Source organism: Cyprinus carpio, unplaced genomic scaffold, assembly GCF_018340385.1.
Source record: "Cyprinus carpio isolate SPL01 unplaced genomic scaffold, ASM1834038v1 S000006751, whole genome shotgun sequence".
Taxonomy (NCBI): Eukaryota; Metazoa; Chordata; class Actinopteri; order Cypriniformes; family Cyprinidae; genus Cyprinus; species Cyprinus carpio.
This window is the reverse complement of record NW_024879350.1, coordinates 124,989-138,512: the sequence shown is the minus strand read 5'-3', so window position 1 is coordinate 138,512 and position 13,524 is coordinate 124,989. Positions and strand designations below refer to the sequence as shown.

General features: G+C 38.4%; 1 protein-coding gene and 1 long non-coding RNA gene across 2 annotated transcripts in view; one reads left to right on the top strand and one right to left on the bottom strand.

Annotated features, from left to right (window-relative positions):
• The window catches only part of LOC122144691 (AT-rich interactive domain-containing protein 1B-like), a 50,646-nt gene that overhangs the window by 9,680 nt on the left and 27,442 nt on the right, over nucleotides 1-13,524 (bottom strand). The window contains 4 exon segments of the mRNA XM_042755825.1: nucleotides 1,787-1,893; nucleotides 2,440-2,567; nucleotides 3,940-4,080; nucleotides 5,653-5,995. Coding sequence (XP_042611759.1) covers nucleotides 1,787-1,893; nucleotides 2,440-2,567; nucleotides 3,940-4,080; nucleotides 5,653-5,995 — 719 coding nt within the window.
• LOC122144692 lies at nucleotides 2,511-13,086 on the top strand. Its single transcript, XR_006159820.1, has 2 exons — nucleotides 2,511-2,642; nucleotides 12,498-13,086. It is a non-coding gene; the product is annotated as an uncharacterized LOC122144692 (long non-coding RNA).

Sequence of the window (13,524 nt, the reverse complement as noted above, 5' to 3'; positions counted from 1 at the left end):
TAATGACCGGTTGTTTTATATAAAAAAAAATGAATACAAATTCATAACAGGAAATTTACCAACAGCATGATTGCTTTAATACAACAGCTCAAATAAATAACACTGAGTAAAGCATACATTTTCACAATATTGTCTATTTTGCTGTTGCATCTCCAAACAAGTAATGTAATAATTCACACTCTTTTTTGCAATTATCAGTAGAGCTCAGCTGTTCTGAAAACTGCACTTTGAAGATTTTTTACTCCAGCTTCTGGGTCAGTACTAACAGGTTTAGGAGGCCAGTACAGAGCAAGTTTTCCCAGCCCAGAAACACTTTTTTTTTTTTTTTTTTTTTTTTCAGTGGATAGTAGAAATGTGCGTCAGCACGAGTGCTGGCACCCTGTCACTGAAAAAGAATAGCTTGATCCCAATAGGCTGAAAAAACATTCTTCTGCAATTCACTGTCCTAAAAACCTCCTATGCGAGTCTACTGTTTTTAGCACTGAGAAAGTTTGGTGAAAGACTGGCAAAACTTCATGTATAACACTTCAAATCTTTTTCTGTCACATTCTTTCTGTGCTCTGGCTCTTGCTGATGGTGGCACCATTCTGAGTTGTACTAAAGAAAGCTCAATTCTTGCCTTTCAATAGCTCTGTGTTATATGTCAGGACTTGTTATACTTGTTACAGGAGAGCACACACACACACACACACACACACACACACACACACACACACACAAGAAATTCTGAAGAAATTGGAAAAATATTAAGCTTGCTTGACAGGATGTAAAGGTCAACGTTTGAAGGCACTTCTGTTTGTTGTGATGTTTTCTACAGTTTTATTAAAAAAAACAGTGCTCTGCTCCTGAATGATGCCATGAGGTAAAAAAAAAAAAAAAAAAGTATAGAGATTATTGTGAACCAGGATGAGAACAGAGAGAATTTATTTAAGGTGACAGAAATACTTCCCTCTAATCAGTAAGGGGACAAAAACAAAAACATCACGATGGATTACAGATGAAACAAAACCCCAGAAAAAAATGACATCCAGAAGCGATAAATGGAAAGATGAGTTCAGAGAGAACGCTCTGCCGGTGCGCCATATTTCAACCAATCAAACGAAAGCTGAACTTAATGACACAATGAAGTTCTGATGAAAGTAAGGGCAATGACTTGGAAAGAACGAGTTATACAGAAGAAAATTGTGAAATGAGGTCTTCCAGAGCTTACAAGAGTTCTCATTGGGACACATGAGAGAATTATATTCCTTTGTTTACTGAATAACACATTGAAATGGAACACTATTCAAGTGCTTTCAGCACTCAATTTAGGGAGTATAAATAAAAAAAAATGATCAAACAGAAGAACTACAAGCAGTAGGGTGTAAATATTTCCTCTAACAACAATCTGATTAAGATTCTTCACGAAATTATCATGAAATCTGAAATTGGGTCACTGTCTGATTCTGTCAATTTAGAAAAAAGTCAACGGTTTTCAGTTTCTGCTAGTGCTCCATCAAACATGTATGTGCTTGCAAATTGGTGATGTAAATTTGGTGGATTTTTGGTAATGGGTATTATTATAGTTATTAGAGTATAACCAGACTACATTTACATTTTATCACACCACTCCTTGTTAGGGCACAGTGTCAGATCAAAGCAGATATTTTCACCTTTACTGAGTTATTGTTATTAACTCATAAAGAGTTATTCACCTTTATAAGTTACTGTTAAAGCAAAGGTCAGTTCTCTGTTAGCATCTTCTGAACATGTTCAGCGAGCCAAAGGGAGAAGGATCTGTTCGTACCTTTGGCTTAGGAGGCTCTGTGGTGGGTGTGCTGCCCTCCTCCTTGTGCTCAGCTCTCAGTTTGGGATCGGTGGGCATCATGCTGTCACCTGAGCCTGCCATGGGCCCTACAGGAGATTCAGACACTGAGACTGAGACATCCAGAGATCCGCACAACATCTGATCAACGCCCTCCAAACAATGGATATGTGTGCATCTATACTATAAGAGCACGTCTTGCAAATTCCTTGCATCAAATAATGTCTAAAATAAAATACTTTGTGAAACAGAATTCTCGATGTACACTACAGCTCAAACTTTTAGAGTCAGTAAGGTTTTTTTTTTTTTAAGAAATTAATACTCAGCAAGAATGTATAAAACTGTTCAATAGTGACAAAGACATTAATAATGCTTTAACATATTTGTATTTCAAATAAATGTATTATATTACTTTTTAAAATATATTAAAATAGTTATTTAATATTTTAGACAATATAAATGTTTTTACTATATTTTCAATCAAATAAATTTCTTATGCTTAGTGAGCATAAGAGAAAAAAAAATTCTTACTGACACCAATCTATTGAGCTGTAGTGTAAAATTATTAAACATTCTTCGATTTCTTCATTAATGAAAAACTGCATTCTTGTCGCATGAATATGCTAAATATGCACCTGTGGGCACTGTGTTGTAGGACGGTCCTTGAGGGGTCATCCTGGCTGCGCTGTTGCTCGGTGGATGGTTGTAGGGGCCTCCAGGACCCATCCCAAGCATGTGGGACCCACCCTGATACCCGACTGGCCTATGGACAACAGCACACAATCATCAGGACACAAACAAAGCTGAAGAGCCTGTTTAATATGTGAAGAGTACATCGGTAAGTTGTTAGTACACTTATTTTCTTTTCTTCTTTATTTTCTTCCAGCTGGCAAGCAATAAATATGCAGGGACAGCAGAGAGGGTTAAGACATTAATGATTAATACACAAATGAAAAAGAAGTGATTCCTGTGTTGTCTTTATACAAGATGTTTCACTTTAAATAAGACGTTAAGCGTTAAATAAGAATCAATCCACATGTCTTCACGTAGGACTACATTTTCTCTGACGGTTCTCTGCGGATCACACTTGAACTTTAACTAAAAACTGAACTTGGGTTGCACAATTGTTCATTTTAATTAGAGTATATGGCATTATGCGATGAGTCCCAAAGCACACTCAATTTCAATCTGAGAACAAAATATGATCCACTTTTAAATCCAGAAAACACGAGATATGTGTGCTGAACAAACTTAGTTTGGAGATAATCATTTTTGCACACACTGTCGAACACGAGAGCTGCTGTTTCAATAAAAAAAATTCACATTGATAATATTTATGTGGTCTTGATGAGAAAAATTCACTGGATTAGAACTGTAAATATATATATATATATATATATTTTTGCACACACTGTTATATATATATATAGTATATATATATATAGTACACATAAAAATCAGTCCATGTTGCTCCAAACTCATATGCTGATATATTTTTCATGGAAAACGCATGGAAATTTTTGAAACATCCTATTTAGAATCCTACTCTCCATTTCTCAACATATATGAGTGCTTGTAAATGTGCCAATTTTAGATTTCAGATCAACAGAGGCCAGCCGTTCAGTTAAAATGCATGATTACTGCATGCTTTTAAAGACATGGAAAGTCATATGGTACTTTATGGTGTTTTTTGTCCATTTTGGAACGGGACAGGTTTTTTTTAATGGAAAAGAGCTGTGTACACATTCTTCAAAAAATATTTTCTTTTTGTGTTCCATAGAAGAAGAAAAAAACAGCATACAGGTTTGGAAAGCCATGAACTGTGAATTTCTATTTTTTTGATGAACTATTCCTTTAAACTTGCAGTCTTCCTCTTTCACGTCACTTTAACTCTTAGCTACACAAGCTGCTTCTTCAGTTCTCCAACCTACTGAATGTTCTCTTCAGAGGATGCTTCTCCTGTCTGTGTAAAAACTAGCATTGATTTTCTTAAATGCTCAGAGTATAACACAGCCATGGTGGAGGAGAAAGGAGAGGCGAATGCAGAGCGCATGGCTTGTGTCGTTTCTAGCAGATGCGAGCAGGCTCAAGCAGACTAAAGCCATCCAGCCAGGGGTGAACCAGCTTGAACCTACCCATACAACTCAGTGTGAGGATGCCCCTGGCCTTGCCCAGAACTGTAGTGAGGGTGATGGGGGTGAGGGATAGGGAAGGAGGCTGGCCGTCCCCCAGGCCCAGACAGGCCAGGGTATACAGGGGACCTGCCAAAGAGATGCCTGAAGCAGGGGGAAGAGCATAAGAGTCTCCTTGATGCCTGTTCACTTTCAACAGAAATGACAACTCAAAGGTGTACGGAGTAATTCCATGTTTGGCCCTGTCCCAAATGCCGCCTTCAGCATTATTTGGTGACATATTGCCAAATAGACTGTTAAATAGTAGTCAACCAGTAAGGCATAGGCAAAATGACATATTGAACATGCATAGAAGTTACAAAGGGGGACCATTCTGAATCATGATGCTTCAGGAAGGTATGGTGAATATGACAACTTAATAATAATAATAATAATGTGTAACAAAAATGTTCCAAACCTGTATGTGATTCTTTCCTGTATGAATCACCATTTACTCCATAGTGTAATTTTTTTCATCCTATATAAATAAGTGGGAACCAGCAACTGTTTGGTTTCCCACATTCTTCAAAACATCTTCTTTTATGTTCAACAGAAGAAAGAAACTCATACGGGTTTGGAAAAACTTCAAATAATTACATAATTTCCATTTTGGGGTGAACTATCCCTTTAATAGTGGTACAAAATCAGTCCATACACATTTGCTGTTCTCTCTCCACTCTTGCCTCACATGAGAACATGTTCCCTTCATTGAAACTCCAGGAAAACAAATAAAAGAGGAATCAATATTACCAACCTCCAATGAAAAGGTGGGGAATGTCACAATAAATAATTGAATATGCAGCATTTAGACATGCTAATTCATTCTTAAATGACAAATTGCAATGAATAGTAATAATTAAACATGAAATAATGAATACATACGCAAAACTGTCATATTAAGTTTGATTACTCTTGTATTTAATGTGTCATGTTTGTATTTAATATATATTACTTGCTTGTTTTTATTAAAACAACACGTTTTTTAATAAATAAGGAATCATTTCTGTTTGCTTATCCGTTCATCAATTTAACCAAGCTACAGTGTTTTTGTCAAAAAACAAACAACAAAATCTAGGCAACAGCTGGCATTATTTTAATTCAATTAACAGTGACCGTGAGCTTACATAATTGGTTATAATAAAGCTCCTGATAAAAACTAAAACAGAAACAGAATCGGGATCAGGTGACAAGAAATCGGTATTGGCTATAACAATCTAAATGGAGAACCCCAAATTATATTGATTGTATTTGTCCAGGTGTAAAAAACTTAAACAGAGACAGAGTTGTTGTTTTTTTTTTTTTTTAATTACTGGATTTATTTAAATGGATTTAATTTACTCTTAAATTTATTTATTTTTCATGATAGTTCACACAAATAAATAAACCTGTATGACTGTTTCTTCTGTGGGACATAGAAGATATATTGAGAACTGTCTCAGTGATTGTGATTTCAATGGTAGTCAATGGTAACCAAATCTGTTTGGTTACCAACACTCTTCAAAACACCTTCATTTATGTTTCACAGGAGAAAGAAACCCATAGTACTATGGAACAACATGAGGGCGAATAAATAATGACAGAATTTTCATTTTTGGTTGAACTATCCCTTTAACTATTTACGCAACCAAGACCAAACATGACATCTTGTTCTAGTTAAGCAGGAGGGCTCTGATTTACCTGGGCTGTCCAGAGGGGACTGGGTTCTGCTGGGCAGATGCAGGGCCACTCTCGTGGGGCTTGCGACTGACGTTGGGAGGAGGTGGACCCATTCCTGGGCCAGCAGACTGAGGCATGTTGGGAGACGTTGGAGCCACACTGCTGGAGCCTGCTGGATATGGCCGGCCACCAGCTGCATGCCCTGGTCCTCGAGCCGTGGTCAAAGAGCCACAGGGTTGCCCTGGACCCTGCCCGTGCATTGGACTGCTGGCATTCATGCCAAGACTGTTGCCCATGCCTGGGCCTGGGCCACTGTAGTTGGCACCTGGTGCTCCGCCATAGTTAGGAGGGCGTGGGTAGTTACCTAGAGATAAAGAAGACTAATGTAAAAGCCCAGGAAAAAACTCAGGAAACATTACAAAATACAAAAATGCATGACTCCTTTAAGAGTTCAAATAGTTCAACTTTCTAACCAAAACATGTCTCAAGACCCCTGCACTCGGCTCCATCCCATCACATTTGCTTTCTCTAGGTGAAAAAACAAAAAAACAACAAAAACATCCTGTTTGTGTTTCCAAACAATCTTAAACAACCTAGAAATAGCATTTACAATATCATCTATGTTGCAATGTTTCTCAATTTCCAAATCTTGATTTTGGCTAATTTAGGTTACATCCACACGAAGCCAGTGCTTTCCCTTGCTGATCTTTTTTTTTTTTTCCTCGTCTCAAGAAATGTCTGTGTCCACACGAAACCACAAAACCGACACAAGACAATGTAGTATACATGCCAGACCAATATGTGGCACTGTAATTCTGCCACAGAGATACACTAAAAACAGAGAAGAAGACTTGGACTATGCGCATAAACCTTGCGCGCAGTATACAAACGAACATGAAACGATACATTTATTAATCTATGTTAATGTTAGTTAATAAAAAGACAATCGTTCAGTGTTTGTTCATGTTTTTGTTTCTGTTACGTGACGTAGCGATCTGTTGCTATGGGTGGGGGATTGACATGGGTCGATGACGTGATGTTTTCAGAAAATATACGGATTCGTTGTCCACACGAAAATGGAGGGGTTTTATTTTTTGTTTTATCTGGTTTGCGGTTTCAAAAAATATCTGTTTCCCTGTCCCAAAACACCGGATCCGTGTGGACGAAACGCCTATACGATACAAAATGTATGCGTATACAGCTAAACGTGTCTCAGTGTGGACGGGGCCTTAGAGTTTGAATCCCTTAATGAATGGCCATGATTGTATTGTATTTTTTAATGCACTGGATGGTGCAAAAGGAGAACATGGGTGGCAGTCACAATTTTACAGTCAAAATTGCTTAAATATCTGAAAAAAATGTTAAAAAATTATTGGAATAATTGTTATTGGTATGTTAGCCATATGTAGTTTTATGTCGACACTCTATGGAGCTTCATACAGTAAGTCACAATGTAATGGCTACTCATAAAATAATCTCATTTTGTATTCCACAGAAGAACGTAATACACGTTTGAAACAACATAAGACTGTGTAAATAATGGCAGAATGTTCATTTCTGGATAAAAGTAAATAGGGTCCATTTCGATCTAATGTTGACTTCTGAAGGCAAGTCTAAATTCTGCATACATCATTCTTTTCTTTCTCTGTTCCTTCTCAGGCAGTCAAATTATCAGATCTTTGTTGGAGAGCACTGGAAGGTAGTGAAGTCTGGACACATTTCAGCCAAATTGACATTCTTCAAAACTAGTGGGACCAAAGCCCCAGCAAGCCATCAGAGAGTCCACTGTTAATGAAGTATGTCTCCTCATGACATGTTTCAAGAGCAACAGTCTGAGGACATTCAGCCTGACACCCACTGGACGCCAAGTTTCTCTCATCAAGTTTCTCAGGGGACGAGACATCATGTTCACCACGTGAAGTTCCGTCTAATGTGCTGATGTGCATAATGGGCATAAATTTAATCGTGCCCAGATCGCTGCTTGGCAAGAAGAGTTTGCCAAGCAGCATTTCAGTCACAATTAGAACTGGGATTTCCACTCCTCAAGCTGTCGAAACGTTAAGATCTCTGGCTCATTCGAGTTTCAAGAGTTCCCCGTGGAAATCAGAGAGTCTTGGCATGTTTTCCTCTTTCCCAGTGTAAAAAAAAAGGACTAAAAATGTATTCCAAAATCACGTGAAGCAGGTTGGGGGATGCTGGCTTTTTGCCCCCGTTCTGTAGTTACACTGAATCGAGACCCTTAACAAGCTCCTTCACGGTGGGGAGGACAGGCACTCCAGCCTGCAAGGATGTAGACGTGGACCTGGAGCAATGCCAATTACACAGAAATGCCATACTGCTGTCAGACACTCTGTGGTGACTTTTCCTCCAGCCCTGTTAATCCCGACATTCCCTCAGGTGAAAAATAGGGAAAGGTGCCATGAATGTGAAGGATGCAGCCGGCTGCCCTTCTGACAGTGCTGTGAGCATAGATGACAGAGGGTTTGGGACATGGAACACAATTTGATGCCTACTGTGAGTTAAAAAGATGTGCATCTCAACTTGTTTCAATGACCCCCATGTTTCTGTAATTCAGCTACACAAAATGCCAAAGCTTGTTCTGACACAACAGGACTCAAAGGGTTTCCCACTTTCCTTGCCTTCGTCTCAATTCACATCAACATCCTAGCCTAAGCTTCAAGTCAAAGACAATTCTCTGTTTAAAGGGAATATATCATGGAGAAGGGAATTGTCCTTGCTCGTTTGAAACTCTGCAGATCAAATACACTTTAAATGCATCTTAAACCTTAAATTCGTCTTATGCTAAAATAAATGGATTTGTTGTAACTTTGCAAATAACATAAAAAAGATCAAACTGAAATATCACACTGACTAAAGTATTCAGATCATTTGCTAAGAAAATGTAGGTCAGGTACATCCTATATCTCTGGATTATAGTTGAGATGTTTTTGGACTTTTGGGTTCCACGTGAAGCAATATTCAATATACATAATATATCTCTATAGGCTGGGACACACCAACCCGACTTCAAAGAACTAGTGACGACAAAAGCCAGCTCACATAAACTGCGTCTAAACCAAAAATCTGCGCTTGAACATACCGCGTAGACTACAGCCAACTGCAAACTAGCATGTGCATTCTGAGCCTGCATTTAAAATATTAACTGCCTATATTAGCAGATATCAATAGTCTATATTTGCCATTCAAAAGGAGAAATCGAAACAAAGATATATGAAATATACGCAGATATACGAAATGTAAACAAAGCATTGTTTATTTACCATTTCGAATATCAGTTATGCTGATAACTTTCTTCATTTTAAGTGGCTCATGTTGTTATGAAAATATTTGTGCATTAGAATCCTCGTGTAAGAAAACGTATTATTAGAACAGCCTTCTGTCTGTGCCGGCTTGACTTGGCTTGAATTCTCGGGCACTGACTCCCATAATTCATAAATGGAAGAAGTTTGGAACCCTTCCTAGAGCTGGCTATCCAGCCAAAAAAAAATCAGGGGAGAAGGGTCTTGGTGACCAAGCTCCAGAGATCCTGTGTGGACCGTATGACCACAGATGGGTCAAAGGTTCACGCTCTAACAGGACACTGACACTAACCACAAAAGAGACAAGAAGTCTTAGGAACGACTGTGTGAATGCCCTTGAGTGGCCCAGCAAGAGCCAGACTTGAACCAAAATGAACATCTCTCAAGCAACCTGAAAAAGGCTGTTCATCGATGGTCTCCACCCAACATGAGAGAACTAGAGAGTTTCTTCAGTGAAGAATGACAGAAAACCCCAAATCCAGGTGGGCAAAGCTTGTCGCCTCATAACCAAAAAGACTTGAGGTTGTAAGTGCTTCAAAAAGTACTTCAAATAAGAACTGTCTATGCAATGTTATATTCTCAGTTTTTTCTTTGTAATAATTTTGCAAAGTTATCACAAAATACATTTCTTTGTCATTGTCTGGGGTTTGGAGTTGTAGATTGATGTGGAATTTTTTTTTTAAATAAATACTTTCTGAATGCACTGCATGACAGTCAATGTTTATGCCAGCTGATTTTTCATCAGATTTTCAATCATATTCCTCATTTACATAGTTGATGGAGAATCAGATCTCAGCAGGGGAGGCTTAACAGCCGCAATGACTCAACTCCCTGCTGAGTTAATGGCCTTACTGACTTGAAATCAACTTCCGTCTCATTCAAAATTAACGTTAATTTGGTGGGACGATTATTTGACCATGGCAGTGACCAATGAGCTTCTGAAGAAGCAACAAGCCATTGTTCTGCTTAAAACTTAAAGACTTTCATACCTCTGCCATTTGTGACAGACCTCCAACAGAAGAGGGCGAGATTTCATCGAAAACAGTCGGCAGTTGAGACAATTCTCTTTCTGATCAAAATAGTTGTTTTGGGTTAGCTAGTAAGACATTTTTACATGTCTACGAAAAAACACGTCATGCAGACAGTGCGGACCGTTGTGGAACACGAATGGCCGAAGTATACTTTGGGCTAGTCTTGCGTAGCCAGACCTTCAGACTGACGGCAGAAGGTCTGGGAACCTTGGCCGCTTTGAATGGCCAAGGCACGCCCAAGAGGCCAAATGACTGACAGATAAAGCAACCAATCATGTTTAATTTTGTGCGCATCATGTTTAGGGGTGTGGAAATGTCCCCACAATAACAGACTGGTGTGTAAAACTCTTGGGATGCATTTTAAATAGTCTATGCGCGAACTACACATTTTTCACATACTTTTGAAAATTCAAAATGAAAATGTTTTGAAAATGTTTATTTGATCATGATAAGTATTCATCATCACAGTTGTAAACACAATGGATTTCTTCTTTCGTGAGGGGGTTTGGCATCACGGCATCTTTGTTTCCAGGTGGAATGTTAAATAACGCAACACACATTTCTCCCGGAAATCCTGTATAATTCAACCAATCCGATTCCGACTTTAAAACTCCTGAAGTGTTTCCAATTTTGTGTGTCGGATGCATCAGAAGTTCAGCCAACGGTCCGAGGGCGTGACTTCTGAGGCTGAGACTAACTTTGGGCTTAATGTGCAGCAAAACTAGTCCTAATGCCGAAACTCTACTTGCAGTGCTACTTCTGTCATCCAGCACCACTCTACTAATGAATGCAGTGTGAACCCCGTTACCTGTTAATATGGGCACCAAAATGAGTCCATGTAAAACAAATGAGTTTATGGTGTGTGTGTATGGTTTATGAGTGAGAGAGTGTGGAATTTTGTCAAAAAAAATATATATAAATGAATTATGATTTTTTTGTATTGTAAGTAGACTTCAGGAAACAAAAAAAATCTATATTGTATGTTGTTCCAAACTATGAATTGACTGTGGCATCTATTCATGGATCCTATCAATCTGTGTAAAGAATTCTGTGGTTGACTGCCGCTGTAGCTCAGTCAGTGTCATGCTGCAGCCCTGTTGTCTTGAGCCAGCTGTCAGTCATTTGAATGAAAGTACAGGACAACAGGGACTATCAATCAGGCAGAGTGGAGGCCATGACATTATAAAGGCACGCTTTGCAGCTATTCATTTATTACACCAGCACGCCATAACATTCATGATGAATTGCTGCTGAGCCCTGTTAATGGGGTCTCTTTCACAGATGCACACAGCTGAAACAACAACAGACACGAAGTATTAATTCACCAAAAATATAAACTCTGTAAAAATGTACTTTACTAGAACTATCTAGGCTGAACTGACGTGAAATGGTTTTTGCATGTTTAATCGGTCCACAACACACCATGCATGAATATTAACTCTTTCCCCGCCAGCATTTTTTTTTTTTAAGTTGCCAGCCACCGCCAGCGATTTAGATGATTTTCACTAAAATTTGATGGCCTACAGTATACTTTGCTGTATGAATATTTGAATATGCAATACAACAAAATAAACATCAAAGCCTCTTTAAAAAAAAAAAAAAAAAAAAACACAAAAAAAAAAACAGTATTTTAGCTTAAAGCATTCTTTTTTTATCATCAACACTTGAATATAGGTAGGTTTCATAGAAGTGTATAATTTTGAGCAAAAAGGTGAGAAAATCACATTTTTATCAAAAACTACATCACAGTACGATTATCAAAGCATAAATCCAGTAAATCGCTTCTGTCAACACCTCCCAAGTTTGCACAGGCATATACCACTTCCTGAATCATCATTTTACTCCATAACATTAAGCAGGTTTCATTTATATGTTGTCTATTGCTGACTGATTGCATTATTTATCATATGCATCTGTTTACATAAGAGATCGCTAGTTTTTCCATTTTGTACTCATTCAGAGGGATGATGGCGTGTGTGTGTGTGAAAGTGAAGAAAGAGATAAAAACCTGACGAGATAACTTGTCAATGGCGGGGAAAGAGTTAAAGTGATGACAAAAATGAGATTTGAGAGGTATAGCAGAGGGCAAATTTTTTGTCTGTTCCTCACCTAAAGCTTTCGTATGACTTCAGAAGACTTGCAGTATAGTGTACATGAAGTCCTGAATGGTTTAACTCCTTCATGTCCATTGTGTTCTCAAAATTCTGGCCAGTTGATGATTCCTAATGTATCAAAATCAAGCAGGTGGTAGATTCTTTTCCTGTTTAGCACCCAAACTTTGTAACAGTCTTCCTAGCGTTGTTCAGGAGGCAGACACTCTCTGTCAGTTCCAATCTAGATTAAAGACCCATCCTTTAACCTAGTATACACATTATACACTATCACATTTCTATAATTCATATCTCTTAAGGGATTGTTTGGCTACAACCAGAACCAGGAACACCTCAATGTACTTGTTATATCATAAGAAGAATGGCATCTTATGTTAGTTTGTCTGTTTCTCGCTTTTCCCAAGGTTACTGTAGTCAGCCTGATCCGGCCCATATCCAGACCAGATGGTGGATGGTGAACAACCACCTCACAGCCTTTCATGGTCGGTGAAGACTTCAACGAGACATGCCCTCAGGACAGATGCTCTGCGAGAGCTCAGCGACTTGATGAGCCCTCAGCACAGACCCTTACAGCCAGCTATGGGGTCAAGCCAGGACCAGCCAGGACCTATGTGCAGTTTTATCGAGAAGAACGTTCATAGTGCTTAAGGCTACAACTCTACCTTCATTTTTTCCAACCTGCTGAACAGACTACAACTCTTTCCCACCAAATGCCACCGTGATGTACCTCGATCAATATCACACCGCATTCGTTCGCTTAGGCCAGAGGAGAACTGAGCACTGTTATTGATCTAAACCAGCACTGAACTGAATTTTGCTAAATAATAACACTACAGTCTTTTAGAGCTATTTTAAGGCAGAATTTGATTTGCTTCCATAGTTGAGTTTCCATAATTGATTCTGCTCTTTTCCTGTTTTTCTCTGTGAAGCTTGTTTGTCAGAATCTGTAGTGTATAAAGCGCTATAGAAATAAAGGTGACTTGACTTGCACAAGACATATGGACCACTACTTTTATGGTGCTTTTTGTGCTTTTTTTGAGTATGACATCCCCTTGTCACTAAAGAGCAGAAAGTGCAGCATTCTTAAAAGGTCTTTTTGTGTTACACAGCCGTAAAGGCCCATTCACAATAACTAAAAACATATAACTATATAATTATCGTTAAATTACAACAATAATATTAGCATTCAAACCAACAGACAATAACTTGTTTATTATAAGTGTGCGTGTAGTTCAGTTGTCTGTCGCTTTAAACGCTCAAGCTTTTTAAAGTTGGGTGGATTCTCATTGGCTGTTTTTATCAGCTGGATAAAAATTGTTCTGAAACTGATTACAACAATATCGTTCCTCTGTGTTGTTATAGTTGTGTGTCAACATCTCATAGAATTAGAATGATTTAAAAAACTGTATTGCTATCGTTATAGTTATCATC